This window comes from Gambusia affinis, linkage group LG16, assembly GCF_019740435.1.
Source record: "Gambusia affinis linkage group LG16, SWU_Gaff_1.0, whole genome shotgun sequence".
Lineage (NCBI taxonomy): Eukaryota > Metazoa > Chordata > Actinopteri > Cyprinodontiformes > Poeciliidae > Gambusia > Gambusia affinis.
The window spans coordinates 482,897-508,029 of NC_057883.1; the positions used below are offsets into that span (position 1 = coordinate 482,897).

Consider the following 25,133-nt stretch of genomic DNA (forward strand, 5'->3'; position numbering starts at 1 on the left):
TCAGTAATTCCATTCGAAAAGTAAATTTTGTATATTTATTTGTTACATACAAACTGATATATTGAAATTGATTGTTTCTTTTAGTGTTGATCATTATTAGTGACAAGTAATGAAATCTCCAAATTCGATATCTCAGATAATTAGAATATTCTGAAAAGGTTTACCAGTGAAGACCCCTGGTGTTACACACTAATCAGATAACTCAAAACACCTGCAAACATTTTTAAATGGTTTCTCAGTCCAGTTCTGCAGGCTACACAATCATGGGGATGACTGCTGACCTGACAGTTGTTCAAAACATGACCTTTGACACCTTGCACAAGAGGCCAAGACACAAATGTCATTGTTAAAGAGGTAGACTGTACACAGAGCTCTGTGTTCCAAGCACATTCATAGAAGTGAGGGGAAGGAAAAGATGTAGAAAAAAGTGGACAAGCAAATAACCACATCCAGGAGAAGATTGTGAAATAAAATCTTCTCCACATTTAGAAATGTGGAGAAGATCCACAGAGAGTGAACTGCAGCTGGACTCAGTGCTTCAAGAACCACCACACACATATATGCAAGACATGGGTTTCAGCTGTCACATTCCTTGTGTCAAGCTGCCCTTGAACAACAGACAGCATCAGAAGCATCTTGCCTGAGCTAAAGACAAAAATGACTGGACAGCTGCTGAGTGCTCCAAAGTTATGTTCTCTGATGAAAGTAAGTTTTGCATTTCCTTTGGTTGATTGTAAGGTGATGTTTCACAGTGATGACTTGAACTTAACCATTTTGTATTCTTGGTAAATACCACTTGTATCTGTTGAGCTTGATGTGTTAAAGTGCATGTCACAATTCATCAATGTAAGGATTTGAGTTTTTCTGTGTTTATTTAGTGTTCTGTATCAGTTGAGTTTCTGTGTTGTCCTGTCTACCCTTGGCTGATCCCAGCTGTGTCTGGTTCCCTTGATTACCCTGTGTATTTATACCCACCTGTGTTTCTTGTTCTCTGTCAGGTCCATGTCTAGACTGTCTAGTTATTGCTTGTCTGCTGTCTATTGATTACTGTTTACCAGTTGCTACCAGAAACTAGTTTCTTGCTTTTGCTCCTCTGTGCTGCCTGGATTTTTGTGTTTTTCATCATTAAACCACAATCATCTTCAACTACCTGGGTCCTACCTCGTTAATCCTCACCATCTTCACCCACCTCATGACAATAAATAAAAATTTAAAAAAGAGAAGCACATTATTTAGCAATTTAATGCAAATTGAGTAGAATAATCTTGGATTCCTTAGAAAAGAACCTTTAGCCAATCTGAACTTAACTGCGTTGCTTGATAACAACTATCAATTTGTAGTGGATGAATTTGACTATTAATCCGTCTGTATGACTGGACTAAGTAAGCCATGATGCAACAAGGACTGTGAATTGGAACTATATAATTAAACTGAATTTAATTAAAAATTATGATCCAAGTCTTTGCCAAATTTCACAAGTAGAGTAGATCCCAGCATCTAACATTGGTTAAATGCAAAGCTTTAAATTTTTGTGATGGTTATATTCACCACAGAATATACAATGTACGATGAATATAAGCACCACTGTTGAACTGGAAGGGGGAATGTGCTAAAGCATGACCTGTTTCTAAATTTAGTACCTTGAAGAGGTTTCTGCTAAGCCCTGGTATGGCTCTTACTTCTCCAGTGACAGCCCATCCCAGCCAGGATTCCGGCATGCCTCAGGACTGTCAATCAGGTTTCATTACCAACAGCTACAACGGTAACTGTTCATCCACTTTGGAGTTGATTACTGCCTGGACGTCAGTCTGACTGTTACCCTGTCTGAAAAACATCATTTTTCTGTATGTAAGTACATGTGAGGTTTTCTGTTAGTTCTAATTATTGGGAGGGGGAAACCAGCTATTGGAAGACATCAACAATTCTGAACCTCTGATTGTAAAGTTGCTAAAGTAGCTTCTGTGTTATAAATTGTGGTATTGCTACCATTATTGGTACTTCCTAAGAAGGACGGTTTCTCAGTGGTCTTTTTGAACCTGCAGAGCAGCTGTCAGTTTTCTCTTTATTAAAATGTCCCTTGATCTTCCTCAAGGACTCATTAAATGTTTGACAAGACTGATCTGAAAACATCCACGTGTTCTCTGTTACTATTCTTAACTGCTTTGAGCTTAGTGAGAGCAACACTATCTCATTTTACTGCGATCAGAGGGAAAGCACTTAGTTCCTCTAAATAGAATGGAACCAGGACCAATCACTACATCAAATGTTTTATGTTTTTTCATGTATTTTGAAAAGGAACATTATCTCTGTTACTACAGACTACAAAAGTATAAATAAGGATTATCTGGTTGTTTGTAGATCAGCAAATTCATAATTATGTCTTATGACTGGACAATATTTTGTTCCAGCTTTCTGTCTGTTATTTTGTAAAACTAAAGACTGGACGGCGAGCATCTTGATGCATTTACATCTCAACATGTACTCGTTTTGATGCCATTCTAGACTGGATCATTGTAACACAAGACTTGCGTCAGACTGTTATTTTAGAAGGGAAAAATCATTCACCTTTTAGGGAATCCGAACATATAACTGGACCTGTTATTGCAACAATTATATAACTATTGACTTTGGACAAAATCAGCGATTCTTCCTTGGGTCAGTTTACACAAAAAAGACTAATTAGATTTACGAAAAATCAAATTACAGATCAAGGATTAAAATATCACATTCTATTTTTATCACTTTTAAAGAAAAACATGGTTTAGTTTGAAATAGAAAAATATGCTAGATTTCCCTCAAATAAAAAATGTATACCTTCATTTAAAGTGTCTTAAATGAAGGTATGAGTACTATGATACTTTCAGACATAAAGCATATACGTGTACAATAACATCTCTGTTTTCATGAATACACAAACACACACATCTACTAAAATAACCTTTCTGTATATTTCTAGATGCGAAACTGTAAGCAAGACATTGCTTAATATTTTGTGGTAGTGAATTCCTTTTAATGCATTGCTCTGAAGATTGTACTTTGGCTTAAACAAGTTTTACATTTTGGCAATGTAAAACATAGTCCAACTGTGTGCCTTGTTGAGTAATCTTGGCGATGTTTCGCTAAATGATAGCTAAAGAGTAGCTTTTGGTAAAACACTAAAGAAAAAAATATAAAGTACGTAATTCGCCCCCCTCTTTCCCCCCCGGGTCTCAACAATCAGTATGACAATGGCCACCCTACCCTCCTAATAAGTGCATTGCTAATCTCTGCTTTTTTGTCAAGTAAAAAGATCAAAGGCTGCTAGATATTATCAAAATCCTACAGCTTTTCTTTTAAGATTAATCAAATTCTTTCCAAATGGAGAGTGTCTGCCAAGTCTATCAAGCAATGGTTGGGAGAAGGTACCTTTTTTCCCAATAGAAAATAATGTTTTTTTGCAGTTACAATACTGTATGCTAGAAGGCATCACTGTGGTACTTTGAGTTTCTCCAGCTCATCAGACGTGCCAAGAATAATCAAAATTAGATCCGGTACCACCTGAACTCCAACAATTGTGGAAAGAAACTGGAATATTCCACAACAGTACTCCTGTAGTTCAGGGCAAAGGGCATAACTGTGTGATAGTGTAGCTTCAGTGGATTCACAATGGTATGAGATGTATCTGGGAATATTTTATGCAACCTAATCTTGGAGTAGTGTAGCCGGTGATCTTAACCCCTCTTTTGGGGCTCTTTTTTTTGGAGATTGTTTGGAGAGTTCTCGAAAAGGACTCCCCCAAAATGAATTCAATATATCTCAGGAATACACAAGGTGAAGTAAAAGGTATGATTAAATGTAATACTCAAGAAACTTTTCTGGAGTATTACTCTACAAGTCTAAAAATCAACATTTCTCTTACTAAGTAAGAGCAAATAAACATAGCATATAGTGATAGAATTAATTTTGTGGATGTGAATTTTCTTTGAAAGTATGCCAATCCAGACTCTCTACCCATCCACAGTACAGGCTCTGATCATTTATTGTACCAAATTTCATCTCCCCCCAAAAATGAAGCATAGAAATTTTGGAAAGGGATTGCTTGATAAAAGTCTATGCAAATGTAGGGCAGTAGTTTAAATATGTCAGTGGATGTCACCAAAATGTTAGATTGTTCTTTGAGTTGTGGAAGTTGGTAAAGTGTGTCCGTTAAAGAACGCCATACTTGGTGTCCGTTACGGTGCGCTGGCAATACAACGGTCAGTATTTGCTGTGAATTCTGAAGGTAAGCAATACTGACCACCAGCTCCTCAATGTAGCCAAATGTTACTTGTAATGTTCAAATAATTCGTTTTGTATCGTTTTGTCTTTTTCTTCTTTTTATGTTGACACGTCAGTATTTGCTGTGAATTCTGTTGGGTGGTCCGAATAAACGGTCTGAACCACGATCGCAACCCGTGTGTGTCCGATTCCTGCCTCAAGTTTCCTTCTGACAACAACAATTAAAGAAAAACACAACGCAGAGTCTAAGAAACAGCGAGGTGTCATCTCACACTGACAGGGTTACACAAACATTCCAACCAAATGTGCTATTTTGGCACATTTGGGCACCATGTGTGTGGTTACAAATTTCTTTAAAAAAATTTTTAAAATCTTTTTTCCCCAACTTATATCCAACTTTGATTTTTCTATTAATATTTATTGCATTTAATAACATGCTTTTTGAATTAGAGTAAGAAGCTTCCAACACTGCAGGCCAACTTATCTGGAGCCCATTGGTTGATTTGGATGATTGACATAACGTCAATATCCAATAGCTGGTTGCACTGCTTTGGGTGGGTTGTGTGCCCGAATTCTCAGCTTTGCTCTGCTCCTTTTGGGTCCTATGTCTTTTGGGTCCTTTAAGTGTGGGATGAGACCTCGCTGTTCCTTAGACTCTGCGTTGTGTTTTTCTTTAATTGTTGTTGTCGGAAGGAAACTTGAGGCAGGAATCGGACACACATGGGTTGCGATCAGTGATGTCAGTAACGCGTTAATTTGTAACGCGTTACTGACGTCGGACCACTTTTTTCAGTAACGAGTAATCTAACGCGTTGCTACTTCAAATCCAGTAGTCAGACTACAGTTACTTATCAAAATCATTTTTGCGTTACTGCGTTACTATCTTCTTTTGTTATTTAATCGTTATTTCCTCGACGCGTCTTGTCGAGTGACCGACGTCTCTATGCAACAGAAATGTAAACAATGGAGGGAGATGCGCATTTTGTTGGTGGAAAAACTGGAACTATTTTGAGTTTCTGTCGCCAAGTCCGATTATTATAAGCGGCTTTGGGCTTCATTTTTTTAAAGTCGCTTGCAGATTTAATGAGCGGCGTGTTGCGCCTTTTTGGGCTCATTTTTTAACGTGAAGTTACTCATTTGGGCTTGGAAATAAGCAAAGACTCATAATAAATCCCAGAATTTGTCCGTCATTAAGGTAGTTTTAGTCAGTCTCTCTCTGTCCATCATTTCCCTGATGATCCGTCCCGCTGTTTTTTTGTTAATGCCAAGTTAATGTATTACCTCTGAATGACATCGAGCTTTGCGTTGCGCTCCAGAAAACCGCAAACATCGAGACCAATATGAACAGCGCAATAAACGTGAAAACAGCCACGAATGAACGTGTCCGTAGTTGCCAATAATAATAATGGCAAGTTAACGCAATTCTAATTATTAATATTAAGATAAGTGTCACAAATCTGTGCAGCCATCTTAGCTGTGGAGCTGCAGGAGGAGCTCTGTGCTGTGACACCAAACGCAGGGCCGTAACGCAGAACCTGGAGGCTGGGGGAGAGGGGGGCTTAAAAATCCTTCTTGGAGTTTTCCAGACAACAGTGGACCACACAAATTACTCGTTTTTTATTTTTTTGTACTGTTTTTTTTTTTTTTTACAATCTCCTGTTCAGTTCAGCCTTATCAGTGGAGACACATTGTTGATGTTACCATTATAAAATAGCTTACAAAAAAGTATTGGCAAAGATCAATGTTATTTTCACAGGAGGCGGAGCGTTGTTGTTAACAACTGCTGAAAGTAACTAAAAAGTTACTTTTAGTGTAACTTAGTTACTTTCCAAATCAAGTAGTCAGTAATATAACTAAGTTACTTTTTCAAGGAGTAATCAGTAGTCCGATTAAAGTTACTTTTTCAAAGTAACTATGCCATCACTGGTTGCGATCGTGGTTCAGACCGTTTATTCGGACCACCCGACAGCGCAGCGGCTTCGCCTTCAGAATTCACAGCAAATACTGCCGTGTCAACATAAAAAGAAGAAAAAGACAAAACGATACAAAACTACCTATTTGGACATTAAAAGTAACATTTGGCAACATTGAGGAGCTGGCGGTCAGTATTGCTTACCTTCAGAATTCACAGCAAATACTGACCGTTGTACTGCCAGCGCACCGTAACGGACACCAAGTACGGCGTTCTTTAACGGACACACTTTACCAACTTCCACAACTCAAAGAACAATCTAACATTTTGGTGACATCCACTGATATATTTAAACTACTGCCCTACATCTACATTTCTGGTAGACCCTCATCCAGGTGGACTTTGACAAAGTAAGTTACCTACAATTCATCACTGCATGTGATGATCTGAGTTAAATTTTTTTTTGTTTTTGCTAAGTGTTTCATTCTATGCACAAATTGTTGACATTGTGATTGTATGAATGTGTTTTATTTTATGGCTGAAGATCCAAAAGAAAATTTCCACCTTGATGGACAAAATAAACAATATATCTGATCTTAGACTTTCTTGAACACTTATGGGTTTTGGGATTTCCCCCAGAAAATTTTCTCAGCCTGGTGGTAGGGGTGCCGAGGAGGTCCACCGTGTTTTTTAATTAAAAGATGTTAAATAAACAGGAAATGTAAAAGTGCCCAAAAAAATGCTAATATTTTAATAAAGACTACAGATAAATAAATGTAACATTTATTTATTGAGATGACCAATACTGCTAAATTTGATGTAATGGTTTCAGCATACATACATTAAAATGTTTAACATTTAAATGTAAGATTTTAAGAAGCTGGAGAGTTTATTTGTAAAAAAAAAAAAAAAAAAAAAAATCAAAGAATAAAGGTAATAAATAGCACAGTTTATTACCACAGCTACAACCTGATGCTCTGAGTTTAATCTTTGAGTTTGAGTTCTGTTTGTTCACAAATACAAATTAGTAAACTGCATTTATAACTGACTGTTTTTACTTTGGCCAATTATTTTTAGTGTAACTTAGTTACACTAAGTTACACTCCCTCCCCTTTTTCAGATTTCACAGAAGCTGTTAGAGGTGCTGATGTTTTTAGCAACAAGAGGGGCCCCTAAGTTAAATTCTGTTCCAGACCTCATACAGCCTTGGACTAGTCCTGCGGATGAGTCAAATCCACTGCATTACGCGCAGAGATGCGCAGTAAATGGGAGATTTAACCTGCATGCTGAGGTTAGCATTGGTTCATTAACCACTAAAGGACAACATACATAAACTTTGCAGAGAAGACAGAGCTACACGCTGGGCAGCGTGTTGAGATGTAAAAATTGCATAATTGTTTGTTCACAAAGATAAATCATTTGTCAGAATCTGTGTTTTTCTCTGTTTATTTTTAGTTTCTGTGTCTTCTGAGTCTCCATGTTGTCCTGTCTCCCCTTGATTGTTCCCAGGTGTGTCTTGTTTCCGTGACTACCCTCAGTGTATTTAACCCCACCTGTGTTCTTTGTTCCTTGTCGGGTCCTCGTCTCATTTTGGTGTGTCGTCTGCAAGTGTGTGCCCAGTCCGTCATCTTTGTCCTTTTGTAGTACCAGTTGCTACCAGTGTTGAGCCCTGGTTTCCGCTCAGCCGTGCCGCCTGGTAATAGAACTGTGAATCACGAGCTCGACCCCAGAAGACACCGCAAGCTCCTATGGGAACAGTCCAGGTAGGAGCTCCTATGGAGCTCATTGCACTGGACATTATGGGACCACAAAATTAGACTGAGCATGGAAACCGCTATGTGCTTGTGATACAAGATTACTTCACAAACTGGACTGAAGCATTTCCTATTCCAAATGAGGGAGCTGTGACCATTGCCGTTATCGTTGCTAGTGAGTAGGTGTGCCGCTATGGAATCCCTCAAGCGCTACACAGTGACCAGGGACGCAATTTTGAGTCTGAGGTGTTTCAAGGGATGTGCAGCTTGTTTGGGATAGACAAAACTCACACAACATCATCCAGGCCGCAGTCAGACAGTCAGGTCGAGCGTTTCAACACCAACCTCCAAAAGATTCTGGCTACTACAGCTGCACACTGCCATTGCGATTGGGACCTGATGATTCCTTATGCTGTTATGGCATACAGGGCAACCAAACATAATGCTACAGGCTTCTCTCCAAACTTTATGATGTTGGGCCAAGAAGTAAGGGAATCAGTGGACCTTGTCACAGGTGTGCCTCCTGAGCCAGAACACCAACCCACTGCTCTTGAGTATGTGCAGCAGATGCGGGAACGGTTGCAGCGGGCTCACCAAATCACTAGAGAAGCACTGGGGGACTCAGTCACATATGCAAAGAGACAGGACGACAAGAACTGCTGCCACTCACAGTATAAAGTTGGAGATCCTGTTTGGTACCTCATTAAAGGGACACGATATGTCAAGAACAAAATCAAAAGGTTCCTCCCATCATATGAAGGACCATTCTTCGTCTTAGGCCAACTAGATGACCTTGTTTACCAGATACAAAAGAACCCAAGGTCCAAGGTGAAAGTGGTCCACCATGACCAGTTAAAGCACTACCGCAGCCTGAAGCCCCTGGACAAAACATGGGTCTTGGATCAAAGTCCATGCTGGGAACCTACCGAGGTTCCACCACCAATCTTAGAGGAGGACTCGGCAGACTGACCTGGACCAGCAGGGCTTGTTCTCTGATGCAACCAGTAGGGCTGCTGGCTATTCTCTGCTGCCTAACTCAACTGCACATATCCCAATCCAGGTGTGTTTTTCCTCCCCCTCCCATGTCAACCATAAGGATGGTGGGGGTGCGGTAGGATATTCACCTCCTCTGGGCCAGCTGGTTTGATGGTCGGCGCAGAGCACCAGACCGGTACAGTTCCAAGTTGGACCATGGACTCAGTTTAATGTCCCAGGTATCCTAGTGTCCTGCAAAGTTTGCTAAAACTATTCAACAAGGCCACATGTGTCTATTTTCTTTATTACTGTTCAGTTGTTCAAAGAAAATTTTACTGAAGAGCAAATGGTTTAATCTAAAAGAACATGGTTTGTTGTATGTTTTTCATACCTGATAGAGTTCAGTTAGTGTCCTGCCTGGTCATCATAAATGCCGCTGTGTAATTTCTTTCCTCCTCTATGGCATGTAATTTGGCATGTGGCTTAATTTTGCACATGTAGGTGCACCTTATATGAGCTAATTCTCTCACTGGAATATGTGGCTTGATGCTATACCTCACCTATATGTAATGGTGATTGACACAGTTATCTCTTGTTAGCTATAGGGATTGCATATCAGTTTTATGCATTGTAAGCCTGGAGTGGAATTATTGCTTAATTGCCACCCAGAGTGGGGGTAGTGTTGGGTAACGTTCCTCTACTGTCTGTGGTGATTAGCTCAGTGAGTATTGTGTTGTGTGTGGATGAGTGAGATGTGACAGCAGTCCTCCGGTTAGAAGGGGGCGCTGTGTGCTGAAACCAGCATGTTTTAGGAGCGAGTGAGAGACGGTATGTGTGGCAGAGTAAGTGTGGATGATTACCGGACTAAGAAAAGTTTTTCTTAATAACTGCTGCTCCTTCATCTATTAGCCGGAGCTATTAAAGTTAACCCCCAATCACCTCCGTGCCACTGCGTGGTCCAAGTTCAGGGCGAGAGAGGGAGTTAACCCCGAAGTAGAGACTTCGGCCCTGGAGGAAGGTCTCCCGTGTCTTCTGACCACAGTCAAAGGACTGAGCAGGAATGGTTAACACGTGTTTATGACCCATCAGCATCAAATGCAGGCCAGCCGATAAATGAAGGGCATGAGGGGAGTAGTTGTGAAGGTGACATGCACAGTTTTGTGGCTGTTGACAGAACATGACTGATATTGCACATCTCAGTAACAAGTCATTTCAAGTCCTTTCATCAATTGTTAAACAAGTGATAAATTCTTGTTTGTCATTCAATCATCAGTACACATCAAATTTGCTCAGTGTTCTATTCACTAGAAATGAAAGGCAACCTTAAACAGAAGGTGGTTTAACCTCAATATAAAATAATGTGTTTTGATGTTTCATTTATGGCATTTTTTTCCAGATTCCAATGCCTAATTTTGGCTTCATGTTTCATTCTGAAGATGAAGTGCAGATGAACCAGAAGACCTAAATAGTCTGGCATGTGCTATTTCATCAGCTGTTTAACAAAGTGATCACTTTTCTTAAATCGTTTGAGCTTCTCTGTATTTTCTTGGTCTCAGAAGCTTTACTTGCTTCTCTGCCAACAAGCTTATGTCTCATCTGATGCTTCTCAATTTCATCTCTTGTCTGAAATCTGCCTGCTTATTATTTCCCAGACCATTCTGTCACTTCTAGGTTGATGTTGCCTATAAAGCTATGGAATGTGATGTCACTAATCTAGGGATATGAGCGCCATCTTCAGGGGCCAAAAACATAGCCGACAAAAATGATATTCACAGATATTTTTGAATCCATGTTACTTAAAATTAATTAGCAATGGTTCGAACTTGCTGCGTTATTGAATGTAATGTCCGATCACACGACCTGACTTTAAGTTAATCATTCTGCTAAATGCCCAGTTGGCTACAGTTAGTCTGAGTCGCTCCACCGACAGATATAAAGAACGTCTGTCTTTATATCAGACATCCTGATATAAAACATGGTACAGTAACTGTCACCATGAATCGTAACGCAGCTCAAAGCCCTGGTACCAGTACCACCACCTGGTACCGGTACCACCTGGTACTGTTCTCTGCTTCTCCTTAACGTTTCTACCAGGTGGGTTAAAGCCGCTGCTTACTGGATCTGAGCTGGAGGTTTGCAGCTGTAAATAGAAGTTACTGCAGAACCTCAAGTGTTAAAGGAAGATTTGGTCCAGAGCTTTTAGAGTTCATAAAATAAACATCAGAGAAAATACTGCAGCAATAATTAGAACCGCAGCAAAAAGCCAAACATGCCACAATGAAATGAATCAAAATGTCTCCAAAGCATCGGCGGACTGACATAGAGGCCACTGGGGGATTCCAGGTAGAGTCCAGGTAGATTCCAGGTAGATTCCAGGTAGAGTCCAGGTAGATTCCAGGTAGAGTCCAGAGATGTGCATTGCAGAGGCTGTTCATGCAGCGTCGTCCCGAAGTAATAAGTCTGTGAGAGGGAGACCAGGTTTATTGGCCGAGTTTAAAATCAATAACTGATTACTGGTTGCTTGATGTGATGTATTTGTAAAAAAAAAACAAACACAAAGATTACATCATATTGTAGCCATGTGCTAGAATGGCCCTAGTGGCTGGATTAAATAGGAGTCTTGAGGCAGAGAAACAGGCAATTGTAAGCAGGGTGTCTGTGTGTTAAATGTTGGTGAATAAACACCCAGTGCACTAAGATCTCAGCAGCAACCATCATGCAATGTGGCCAACATGCAGCCTTTTATAGTCCATGGCTGCTCTAATTAACAAACCCACCAAGGAACAGGGTAAAACAAAATACATACAAACAAACTTGACAAAAATAACCAAATCTTCAGAATAATATTAGCAAATACTATTCATCTTCTTCTGCTTATCCGGGGTCGGGTCGCGGGGGTAGCAGCTTCAGAAGGGAGGCCCAGACTTCCCTCTCCCCAACCACTTCCACCAGCTCCTCCGGAGGAATCCCAAGACGTTCCCAGGCCAGCCGAGGGACATAGTCCCTCCAGCGTGTCCTGGGTCTTCCCCGGGGCCTCCTCCCAGTGGGACGTGCCCGGAACACCTCACCAGGGAGGCGTCCAGGAGGCATCCTGACCAGATGACCGAGCCACCTCACCTGGCCCCTCTCGACGTGAAGGAGCAGCGGCTCTACTCTGAGTCCCTCCCGGATGACTGAGCTTCTCACCCTATCTCTAAGGGAGAGCCCAGCCACCCTACGGAGAAAACCCATTTCGGCCGCTTGTATCCGCGATCTCGTTCTTTCGGTCATGACCCAAAGCTCATGACCATACATGAGGGTGGGAACGTAGATTGACCGGTAAATCGAGAGCTTCGCTTTTTGGCTCAACTCTCTCTCCCGACCCCGTTGGCCCCTCTCACAGGTGGTGGGCCCATGGGAGGGGGGACCCATGTTTCCTCTTCGGGCTGTGCCTGGCCGGACTCCATGGGTAAAAGCCCGGCCACCAGACGCTCGCCGTCATGCCCCCCCTCCAGGCCTGGCTCCAGAGTGGAGCCCGGGTGACCCGCGTCCGGAGGAGGGAACACGTAGTCCAAGGTTTGAATCCATCATTAGGGTCTTCGATCACACGACTGAAACGGTAAAAAGATGGAAAACGGACTTTCTTTTCACTGTTTTCCCGCCTGGAAACAACAGGAGGAGGCTAAGCTATCGGAGCTAATGAAAAGGAGACGAATGTCCTGGGTATCAGCGGTGAGACGTCCTGATTTTGCGCTCTCCAACATCCCAAGATATCTACGAGTTTGCTCCAGACATGTCCATTCTGGCGAGTGTTTAAAATCGCTTTGTTGTGTCATAATGTTTTGCTATGATTTTGTCCAGGTGTACTCATGTTCAGTTACGTTGAGTTTATTTAAATGGGTAAACCTTGTTCAGGTCGGGCTTATATTTTTACGTAGCATAGTCCGAGTTTTGTCAGCAGACAACAAAGTTATTCCATTATTGTGAAGTAAACTTTCTTCAGATTCACAGTATTAATATTGACGTGTGTTCCGATATATCCTCTTCAAGGCAAACTGACGTATAAAATGGATTACCTCAATCCAGACTGGGTTCCTGCGCTGAATCTGGGTCACTGCGAAGTAAACGCCACAACATCGGACTGACATACATGTCAATTAAAGAGGAAGAGGAAGAGAACAAGACCACGATGGATAAACAAGTTACAGAGACTGTTTTCATTATTTACCCCAGAAGAGGTAAATGATGAAAACACAGTAGCGGAGGTTATAGAAGAGGAGCAAGTTAGAGAGGCTGAGGAGGAACCTCCAGGAGAGGAGCTCAGCAAGGCTGCACATTCTGAAGAGGAACATGAACCATTTGTGTTGAAATAAATATGTGTTCAGTTGGAAGTGGCTGTTTTCTCTCATTTCATAATTTAATACGGTAAACATTCATGAAACATTTGATTCAAGCACTTCAAGTTGCATGTAAACAGGTGATGAAATGAATCAAATTTTAAGTGAAAAATTGATATTTAAAATATTTCAGGTAATAAATATACATGTAATGAAATATTGTTAAATAAACATTTATGTGATTAAAGTAAACAATTATATGATCAGACATTTTGCAGTAAACATTTAATGTAAACCAGATGAAAAAGCCCATCTTTAAACATTTAATGTGTAATTAAACATTTCAGAGTAAACAATAAAGGTGACAAGTAAATGTTATGAACTAGATCACACTTTATGGAAATATTTGTTGTATTTAACATATTTCAGGTAAGACGTGAACATATAATAAAATAGATCCTAGAATTTTATGTAATTGAAGATTACAGGTAACAAATGTGATGATCATCTTATGTAATACATTTTAACCCTGGTGGCCGCGGTAACTAAGCATGAAAGCTTTGCCGGTAATATGAGCTGCCGTGCAGCGTGCAGGGCGCATCAATGTTTGTTTTAATATGTCTTCATAAAGAAATGGTTATAAAAAAGATTTGTGAAGTGGCTAGTAAAAGAAAATTAGCTTTACAGCGACCTTGAACGGTTCAGTTCACCACCCAAACATTTATGCTAGTGTCCTTGTCTGAAGCTGAGTTTTAACTTGAAATTAGTTGATTCTCATGGTTTTGTATATTTCTGAGTTTCTTTTGGCTTCAAAACGGAGTGTTTGGTAACATAATATAAGAAAAATTCTAACTTCTCAATGTTTGATACTGCCTAGCAAAAGGTTTTTACATCAGCCTACATTGCTGCTATATTAATTTATCAATGAGCTGCTCTAAGCCTTTGTTTAGTGATATGTTGTTTGTTGCTGATCATTTATGTGACTAAAACAAACAATGTTTTTACATCAATTCTAAGGCATGTGAAACTTCTGTTAAAATCATTTGAAGCCTCAGAATCAACCCAGTACCAGTCCACATTCTCAGGGAAGAAAAACACACCTGATGTTAATTACATTTTTAGCTATGGGAGTTACGCTTAAGAGAAATTAATTTAATCAAATCAGTGTGTTGTGAGTCATGTTTATTGCTTGTTGCCTCTGCTTTAAGTTGACCGGTATGCATTGGTAAGTTGTTTCATTTTTACTGTTTCCTGGTGACGAGATGAAACCAATTGTCAATAAATCTGGTATGTGTGCGTGAGATCTGTCCAGGCTCATGCAGAAAAACGATCATAAGAAGGCCTAAGAGACTGTCGCAGCCTTGTATGTTGATTAATGCTGAATATTAAATGTGTATTCTCTGTATTTACTTGAGGTGTAATCCCTGTATTTTAAAAAAGAAAGAAAAAGGTTGTAATGATGGCACCAAACGACTGAAGATGTGAGAGTAAAGGATGCAGCTGTCTGATAAGAATCAGATGGCTTCTTGCTTGCTCGGAGTCAACCGCCTACTCGGAAAAGGAGTCGGGTCCTACGTGCTAGAGCTACGGGACCAAATCCAGGTCACATGCAACTTATTTCAATCTTATTTCAATCTTATTGTTTGAAGATACTTGTATGGTTAAAGTTAGTATAGAATCAAAGGAGAAGCATGCTGTTGCTGACAGGATGTGAGAAGCATGCCTGCTGCTGACAGGATGTAAGGGTGGTGCAGCTGCTTGCTGCTGCGGCTCAGGAAGTTTCCAATAGTCACAAATGTCACAAGTATGCCTGTTGCTGTTTCTCGGAAAGTTCCAAGTTACAAGTGTCACAAGCACATTATCTCGCAAACGGGTCATTGTGACCCAAGTTACAAATGTCCTAGGAACGTTATTGTGCAACCTTCAACAGGTACACTCCCATAGATAGGGAGAAAAGTATAAGACCATGAGACCAAGGTGATACGATGTTCTTCGTCCCCGGCTGAGACTCGACACAAGTGCAGCAAGAAGACCAGCAGAGGACCACACCCTGGAACCAAGAAAAGCGCCTCACAAGGAGGACGACAGAGCACCTCACGCCGGACAGAGGACAAGATCCACCGACCCACTGCCTTGGTTCCCCATTAGATTCCAACACTCTGCGCTCGACCCAAGGATCTCAAAACACATTGCAACAGACTTGGGGAACTGAACGAAAGTCACAGGATCGACCAAGAGCTGTTCGGCTGGATAAAGCAGACAGTTCATTTCGTTTCGGTTCCAAGGAGGATTTATGGTTCAAAAATAAAGACTCTGACCAAGGACTACAGGGACTTCTGTTGCCCAAATCCAATTCCACCGATGGGTATGAGTTGTGCCGCACCCCAAAGCCTTATTTGATAGATAGATGACAGTGTAGGGATGTAATTAGGTAAAGGTTGATTTGATCTAAGTTTTATTGATTTTCTTTGTATGGTAACCTCAAGTAAATTCTGTATGCCTGTCATTTTCCCTGCTAAAGCTTGCTTAATAAATACATATATTTTAAATTTCATATTAGGTTGTGGACATTGAAATTAATTCAGTCATTTGAATCACAGTTCTTCTATTTATAGTAAAACCAGTATACATGATTCTAGTAATATGGTGGCTTCAGACTTTCCTTTGGTGAGTGTAAATAATGACCCTGGGACTTAAATCCTAGTCACTAAATAATATCTAGCCGTTAACAAGTGCAGTTACAACAGGAAGGAAACTACCGTTAACAGAAGTGGTTATTGAAGCTAAGCAGCCGTGACGAATACTCAGTTGATTGTTTCTTAACTGAAAAGGGTCATAACTTCTGGATAGGAGGTAGTTAGAGCAAGACGAGTTCCTTTCGCCACCGGTTTAAATAGATTATCTCTTATAGATCTTGTTGAGGGTAAGACCCAGGTCTTAGAGATTTTCCGGACCTGTTAGACAGAGAACTGGTCAGTAGTCAGCCCGAGGATTTGTGAGGAGAGGGCGGGGCTGGCTATTGCATAGTAACAAACACAATGCACAGACCGTTAGTGTTGAGAGGGATTACAAAAACTAAAGAAAGACTAAGGAAACTAAATAGTAATGTGCAAAGAACAAAATACAAGAAACAAAGTGAACTGAAAAGTACATACCTATATGTAATTATAGTAATAAGTAATTGTATTCCTATGTATTTTCCAGAGCTACAGTATGCTGTCAGGAGACTGTTGATCAGAAAGGATGTCATCAGACTTCTACTCGAGCGATGGATTATTGGAGAGGGGGTCCATCCCCCTGGACATCGACAACGTCCACATGGTTCTGCAAGGTCAGTCCATCTTTGCTTAAACATTTTGACTGCTTGTTTAAATTCAAGGTTTATATGGCAGTACAATTGCAATACACTCATTCTATTCTTTCTAATCTTTCTCAAGTTTAGAAAGAAACTTTCTCAACTTTCCCTACGACTGAACCACAAGTATATTGTATTTAAAATAAATTAACCTCTTAACCTGCACCAGAACGCCTGCGTGCGGTTTTTCCATTGTATTTTCCATTATATTTTCCGGGGCTGAGATTTAAAGGTTTAAACTCCATTAAGACACTTTCATTGGACCCTAGAGCCCCCCTTATGATTGACACCGCATTCGACCAATAATGTTACGAAATGAATTCTTCTGAGCCAATGGTATCCAGAGAACGACTTGAGCTCATTTTGACATGTCTGTATAGAGCTTTGGAACGTGACGTCACTGCTGTAGACGGAGTCTGCGGCAAAGGATATGAAGGGAATCAGTGCCATCTTGAGGGGCCATAAACTTAACCGGCAAAATCGACTTTCTCGCTGATTTTTTGAATCTTAAAATAATAATTACTTAAAATAATTTAGCAATGGTATAAACCTGCTGTGTTATTGGATGCAATGTCCGATCACACGACCAAAACAGTAAAAAGATACAAAACAGACTTTTGTTTCACTGTTTCACTGTTTTCCTGCCTGGAAACAAAGCGAGGAGGCTAAGCTATCTGAGCTAACAAAAAGAAGACGAATGGCCTGGGTATCAGTGGTGAGACTGTAAACATTTATGTGATTAAAGTAAACAACTACATGAAAGAGATATATAGGCATCCTTCTGTTAAATTTTAATCAGAGTTTGATGGATTAAAGATCCTAATCAATTGATTTTAATTTCCGGTGTCAAATTACCGCCCATCCCCCATTCACCCTTCCTCCCCCTCCTCTGGGTTATGTCAATGCAGCACATTGGTTTTTGGTGAACTCTTCCCGTCCTCTATGAGTTTGAATGAACCAATAGAAGCAGAGACAGGGGGTTCGGTCTTTAGTGTTTCTACTATAAGTAATGTCAGAAAAATCAAGCACTCTACTTGTAACAGTTGTTCAAGAACTTTACAATGAATGGAACTAAACGAGTTCATACTGCTGTTGAGAAAAATGGACCTACCTCCTCTGCAACATCTGATACGGATTCGAAGTCACCTAGCCCTGAGACATTCGCTAAAATGATGAGGTTAACTCCGTTAAAGAATAAATACTTGCTTGCTGAACAAGAACCTGTTGTATATGAGATCCCAATAGCAGTGAAACCAGATTTGGGCCCTGTGATGGATAAACCTGCAAGCTAACCTTCATCGCCTGATGCATTTGCCTCAAACAATGCGGATAAAAGAGAAATAGCGACAGGCGGAACATCTCTTCTATGTGAGACCCCAATATCCATCTATGACAACTCAAGGTTTGGAACGGATGCCCCCAAGAAATCTGCATTTTATTTGTGTCGTGTGCAGAGCCCAGTACTTGGATCCCTCAAGGCAGACTGGTCTTTAAAACCTCATGGTCTATGGGGGTCATGGGGTTATGTTTTCCATTATGAGACTGGAGAGCTTTACCTGTACCAGATGGACAAGAATGAGGAGCTTTCACCGATATCAAATATATGCAGCCTCACCTATAATGACTGGGCAGTGCTAAGGCTCGCAATTCCTCGTGCCAATGAAGATATGGAATTGGCCATAGAACAAAATACAAGAGAAGATGAATCTGACTCTCGATCTGCAAAGAAAACCAGAAGATGGTGTTTCCCTACCGATACTTTAAATTGGAAAGGGAGAAATTCTCTTCAGCACAGTGTGGGAATCGAAAACTACTGAATCTGGTTGCTGGTTCTTACGGGCAGGTAGACGGAGGGGGGAGAGCATGAATTCCCCAGATCTGTTTGTGTTGGAGGCTTTCAATGTGGAGTGTGGTGTATTCAGAACCATGCTAGCTCTCCCATTTGATGCCTGGTCTGAGAAAATGACGGAAGTCGGGGATCGGATTTCTGAACTGTTCCGAAAATCTTGCTGCTGGCTCGATATTTTGTCAGTGAAGAAAACGCTGACATTTTCTGTCCAGCCATCCTCTTCTGGCCCAACCCTCTTCTGAGGACCCGCCCCTCTACCCTATATATTGAGAGGGCTGCAGGGACTTCTGACACCAAGCCTTTAGAATGGAAGAAGTAAGGAGCTATGGTCTATGGCAGTGGTTCACAATTCCAGTCCTCAGGCCCCCCTGCTCTGCATGTTTTAGATGTGCCTCTATACCAGAACAGCTGATTCAAATGATTGCATGACATTTCTGCAGCCACCAAGTGCTGCAGGATTCTGTTAATCACCCAAAGATTCAATCCAGGTGTGTGGCAGAAGGAAACACCTAAAACATGCAGGCAGGGGGTCTGAGGACTGGAATTGGGAAACACTGGACTATGGGGATCAAACTGGTCCGAGCCCAGTTTTTCTACAGAGACCCTCTTCAGTCCTCCGTCTCCTGGAAGCTACTACATGGATCCGTATTATCCGCCTTCTCCTGTTTTGTACTCTTCCTCATCAGCATCATCTCCTCACCCTCTCCTTCAAGTTTTCTGATACTGAGTACCATACCTGAAGAGCGGTCATAATATCCTGTACAACATAATTTACAGGTTACAAATACTAAAAAACATGCATAAGAATCATGACCAATAATAATAAAAAAACTTTGTGTCAGGAAAATAAAGCTAGGGAAGCAAACTTTCACAATTTAGATTTACAGATTCACAAGACAGCTACATTTTCAACAACTATATAGATTTAGAATAACAAAAAACATGTAGGCATAAGTATTGCATTTTTACCTGCCTCAGGCATTGTTGGATCATTCTGTGTAGCTTGATGTAGTCGTAGCATCATGTAGTGTGATAGTGACAGAGTGCCACATCAGCGTTTGCAATACATTTTGCATCTTCAATGGCAGGAAACATCATTTTTACATCAGTTGGATGTTAAAAGTCTTTTATCTAAACATCTTATGAGCAGGTTTTTATTGTTTCCTTATTTATTGTTTCCTTAAAACTATTTAAGGAATGTTGATTTCATCTAAAATTTTAAGGGATTATAGAGGATTTAAAGCTAATAAAACAATGAAAATGTACTACATGGCCTGCATTTGAAGCTGTAAACCACTGCAGGGCAGGCTGTACACTGTGGTGGAGATATTTGTCCTTTTAAAGACTTGTTCCAGGATCTTTGACACCTTTGACCATTGCAGCTGGTCCAGGCCACATCAAATTCTGAGAGGGGATACACGAGACAAACAAATTGTTTAATTATTCCCAATAAGAAGAAGATTCAAGGATATTTATTATAGTCATTTAAACACAGTAGTTCCTACAAACAGGGGTTTTGATATCCTATTGACACCATTTTGTAAGCAGTGAGATTTCATGTCTTCCAGACTCTGTCTTAGGCTGACATACCTGGGTTTCTGGCTTTTTTCTTTGTGATTTGAGACACATTATAGGAAAGATACAGGTACCAGATTGTATAACAAAACAACTCTTGGTCCTATGCAGTATAATTGACTGTGGTATGATTACCAGATAGTAGATGAAACGTTGATCATGTGTCAGGACAGCACACTGCCCCGGCAGCTTCTCTATTAGGACATAAATAAAAAATACAAAACAGGATATGATTTAGCACTTGCTGTTGAAATCATACATTTGAATGAACTGCGAAAACATGAAACATTTTTTCCTAAACAAAGACTTTTTAATAACTAGTCTAACTCTCTCTGCTTCTTTTGAGACTCGACCAAACTTCTTCTTGAACATCACCGCTATGCCTGCTCCCATGCAACAGTCTTTACTGATGCAGTGGGCCAAGGATTCATCGTGTGGACAGGAGAACAAATCTCCGGTGACATACTTCAATGTCCAGTTGGTTGATCGATAGAGTTTCTCATTGCACGGGATGATCTTTAACTGCAGCGGTATGTAGTAAAATGCAATTGGAAGAAATTTTTCACATTTCTTAGTTTTCCATCAAAAGCATAAAACATTGTTCACCATTTCTCTTCAGTGCAGTCAGTCACTTCATGTGATGTTGGCACATGGTAGCCACTGACCTGAGTGCTTCAATTACATAAACTTAACCAAACAGCAACATTGTGCATACATATATGCACAATGCTGCCAGGAATATTTAATCTTCTCATATCTGCCACTGGAGTTTTTCCTGGCACGCAAAGCGTTTATCTCGTATGGTCTTGTGTGATTTCCCATGATCTTGCTCGTTGTCTTCAGTGCAAGATCAGTCTGACTATAATGAATCATGTTCTCTCAACATGATAAAATTTTATAAATGTTAAGTTGTTGAATTTCTTTATCCAACATGATTTTATCACGTTTTCGTTTGAAAATTGAAATTATTGTGTTAAAAATACATGATATTCTTTTGTTAATGTAATAACCCCCGAAGTTCTTTGTTTTGAGTGATAGATGCTTCACTGTTGAGTCTCCAGTCCAGTCTGTTGTCAAGATAAACACTGAGGTATTTATTTTCCTCAACCACCTCCCTTTTTTCTCCCATGATGGAAATACCATAGGTTTTGATCTAATCCTGTTTGTCCTGAAACCAACAATCATCTCCTTTTTTTTTTCACATTTAAGATGAGATGATTGTTCCCACACCATGCCACAAAGCGGTCCTCCAGCTCTCTGTGCTCAGCCTCTTGTCCATCTCTGACACCTGGCAACTGTAGTCATCTGAGTATTTCTATAGATGACAAAAGTCAAACTTGTGCTGGAAGTCTGAAGTGTAGAGGGTGAAAAGGAATGGTGAGAGTACAGTCCCCTGTGGAGCTCCTGTGTTGCTGACCACCTTGTTAGACAAACACTACTTCAGTCTCTCAAACTGTGGTCTGTTTGTGAGGTAATCATAGATCCAGGTGATTGTTGAGGCTTCTATCTGTGTCTTTTGGAATTTCTCACAGATCAGATCAAGCTGAATTGTGTTAAATGCGCTGGAGAAATCAAAGAACATGGTCCTTACAGAGCTGCCTCCTTTGTCCAGATGATGGTAGGTTTGTTGAAAAACATGTATGATGGAATTATCAACTCCAACTGCACGGCAACAAGCAAACTGCAGGGGGTCTTGATATGTCCTTGTCTGCTTATTCAGGTGGGCCAACTGGAGTCTTTCCAGCACCTTCCTGATGTGTGATATCAGGGCAACAGGTCTATAGTCATTGATGACTGATGGGTGAGTTCATTCACTGGTTGAAGATATGTGGACAGGTTCGGAGGAAATGACCAATGTAATTAACCATACCCAGGAACCTTTGCAAATCTTCGATGTTCTTTGGTGCCCTCATCTCTGATGGCAGCAACTCTATCTGGGTTTGGCCTAATGCCGTCTTTGTTTACAACATGGCCTAAAAAGTCCAATGTTGACTGAGAGAATGTGCACCTTTTTTGTTGCGGTTGGACTTTTCTCACCATGCTGCTTTTTTGTTTAATTGAAAACCAGGTTGTCATCCATATAAACATTACAGCCGGTTGCCCTTGTAAAAGGTCTGGGATTTTCCTTTGAAATATTTCTGGTGCAGATGTGATGCCGAAAGGCAATCTTTTAAAACAGTACCTCCCTTGTGGAGTGATGAAAGTCATCAGTAGAGCGCTGTCCTCTTCCGAGGGGATCTGCCAAAATCCGCTAGCAGTGTCCACGCTTGAGAAGACCGTGCTCCCTGCAGGCTTGGGGAGAAGATCAACAATAGCAGGCAGATTGAATTTTCCCCATTCCACACTTTCATTTAGCGTATTTAAGTCCACACAAATTCTGATTTTGCCATTTTTCTTTACAACTACCACCATTGGTGCGCGCTGTCTTGTTAGCTGGGTGACTTTTTCTATGATACCCAGCGACTCCATTTGTTTTAATCATCCATCCTCACCACCAATATCCACCACTTCATAACATTTTCCATTTAAAGGTTTGAACTTCATCCATAGTGCTAGATTGCATTTGGTTTGGTTCTGTTCTTTAATTAATTCCCAGTGGTGCATTTCAGAAATAACACTGCACCTGACTGATTGTGAACTGTCAATAGGACGGTCTACAAGCAAGGGAACCTGTATCGGTGCATTTTAGGTGCAGATATATTGGCTGTATTGTTTACTTGCAACTGTTTTACAACATAGTGGCTCCACATGCTCATTGGTTCACCACGGTCATTCAGTTTGAATCCAAAGAGCTGTTACTTTTGGCTATTAAACCAGCGTTTCCCTGGCTTGCGCCTTCTCACTGGGTTTCATGCTACACTCTGTGATAGAAGACCAGGAGCCCGACAGGTAACAGGTAATAATCACATGGTGACAGAAAACAGTGCTGAAGAAGAGCATACAATGTAATTTGTGTATGTGAAATTTCTAGCTTATACACGCGACGTGCACACACGGGTTAGCGACGCTACACAGAAAAATTGAAAATGGTTCAACTTTTGTCGCTATCTGTCCTGTGTATTGGGTTCACCCCAACTGGCAGAAAACTGAGGCTTTCGCGCCCTGTGTGTTTAGCTATTACCAAGGAAACGAGAGGGGAAGGAGTAAATCTGAGCATCAGAGAGAAGTTTTTTGTCATCCAATCTCATCAGTAAAAAGAGGGAGACAAAAAACAAAAAAGCAAGCAATATTTTTGCCCTCATTTCATTATTGAGCTCATTTTAATTTATTGTGTGATGAATTGATTTATTGTTGACAGACCTAAAAGTAAATCAGCAATTAAACATTACAGTTCACTGGTGTATTCACAGTTGTAAAGTGAGAGTTAGAGGAACCTAGAACCTCGCCCTGGAGAGGTTCTATTACAGGGGTCACCAACACGGTGCCCGGGGGCACCTGGTCGCCTGAGGGGACCTTGTTCTAAAAATAGCCATTGTCATTAGAGAGCACTGCCAAAGTAATGATTTAATTTAATGTTTTTACACTGAATAAATAACATTTGTTTATATTTAGATTAAAAATAAGTAAATTACAAAAAACGTTTAAAATAAATTGCTTTATGCATAAAACTCTTTTCCATAGTTAAAGTTCAGAACTGCGCAGACGCCTGCAGGATTTTATCGGAGGGCAGCAGCGCCTGCAGCTGTACGGCTGCTCCCACTCTGCCTACCTTAAGATTTTCCCTGAAGTAAAAAAGGAAAAGTACAATTTCTGAAATTTTTTATTAACGAACCCTCTTTACAATTAACAAAATTGTGGAGAAAAAAAAAGATCTTATGTGTCAAACCATCTTGTACATAGCCAAGTCTGAGTCTGTGGGGGTCAAAGGGCACCCCAAACCTTAAATCTTATTGGTCAGTTTGCTTTTGTTTATTTGGCGGTTTGGCATTTTTTCTGTAAGCTAAAAATGAATGAGCAGAGTTTGAACCTCTCGTAGTTCTAAGAGTGGTTTGGATCCCGGTGGAGCTTTTTACCGTGTTGGTTCTGGCGGGTCGCCTGTTTATGAGCTTTTTTGACGTTTCTTGAACTGGAGAGCTGATGGGTCACCAGTTAACTGACATCTGCTGCTCTTCCTCGCGCTAAAACTGGAATAAACAATTTAATCTAGTCGAAACGTTCCCCAATTAATCAAACATTGTTGCTTTGCTTCACCTTCTCCTCCTTTGAATATCCAGCACAACCTGAACCTGGGAATCAACATCCTCCTTTGTCTGTGGATCTCACGGCTTCGCTTCCATGTCTTTATTATTTAGCATCATTTTTGTGTAAAAAAAAAAAAGAAAGGGTGCACTGCTTTAGTGGTTTAGGTTTGTGTGGCTTTTGTGAGACGCGCACATGATGGAGAGATGTTCTATTGCAGGTCAGGTGCAGTGATAGTTTTGTACCTTCCGATCTGTCGGACATTTTTTTTTTTCCAACATCTGCTGATGTCAGCCAACAGGTGACCGTCAGCTTTTAAGTTTGCGAAACCACAAAAAAAACAACTAATAAACCGGCGACCAGCCAGAACCACACACTGTAAAAAGCTCAGGTGGGATCTTAGAACAACGAGAGGTTCAAACTCCACTCATCATTTTAAGCTTACAGAAATAAACTGACCAATAAGATTTAGGCTTTGGCTGCACTTTGAGTCTCACACTGATGTGCTACATACAAGATGTTTTGGCACAAAATCTTTTTCTTCTCTACAATTTTGCTAATAATAAAGAGGGTTGGATAATAAAAAATATAATAACTTTTCTTTATTTAAAGGAAAATCTCAGTGCCTCCAGATGTTCAGCTGCAGCTGCAACAATCCAGACTCTCAGTCACTTGTGGTCAATTTAGAATCAGACTGAAAAGCTCCAAAAGGGAATCAAACTTAAAACTCTGACCCTAACCCAATTAACCATATCTGCCATGGTAAATTATTACTGATAACTATTATGAGTAGTCCGTGACATTAATATGATCAGGCAGCATGTAATCATATATATATATATATACTATAGTTATAAAGGCTGAGCCAAGAAAATTTATGTCTGTATCAAACAAGTAGGCCTTCGTGTTGCTCTGTTCACTATTATTGAGACGACCTCTCACCAAAAGTGCCTTTAGGCAG

At 40.5% G+C, this 25,133-nt stretch overlaps 1 protein-coding gene across 7 annotated transcripts in view; it reads left to right on the forward strand.

The window, feature by feature from the left end:
• The first annotated feature begins 1,711 nt into the window (after nucleotides 1–1,711).
• Nucleotides 1,712–25,133, forward strand: part of LOC122845669 (nesprin-2-like) — a 283,421-nt gene continuing 259,999 nt past the window's right edge. For all 7 annotated transcript variants that reach the window (XM_044141999.1, XM_044142000.1, XM_044142004.1 and 4 more), the window contains exons 1-2: nucleotides 1,712–1,848; nucleotides 16,419–16,545. In XM_044141999.1, the coding sequence (XP_043997934.1) occupies nucleotides 16,458–16,545 (88 nt within the window). In that variant the 5' untranslated portion in view covers nucleotides 1,712–1,848; nucleotides 16,419–16,457. The remainder of the gene's footprint in view (nucleotides 1,849–16,418; nucleotides 16,546–25,133) is intronic.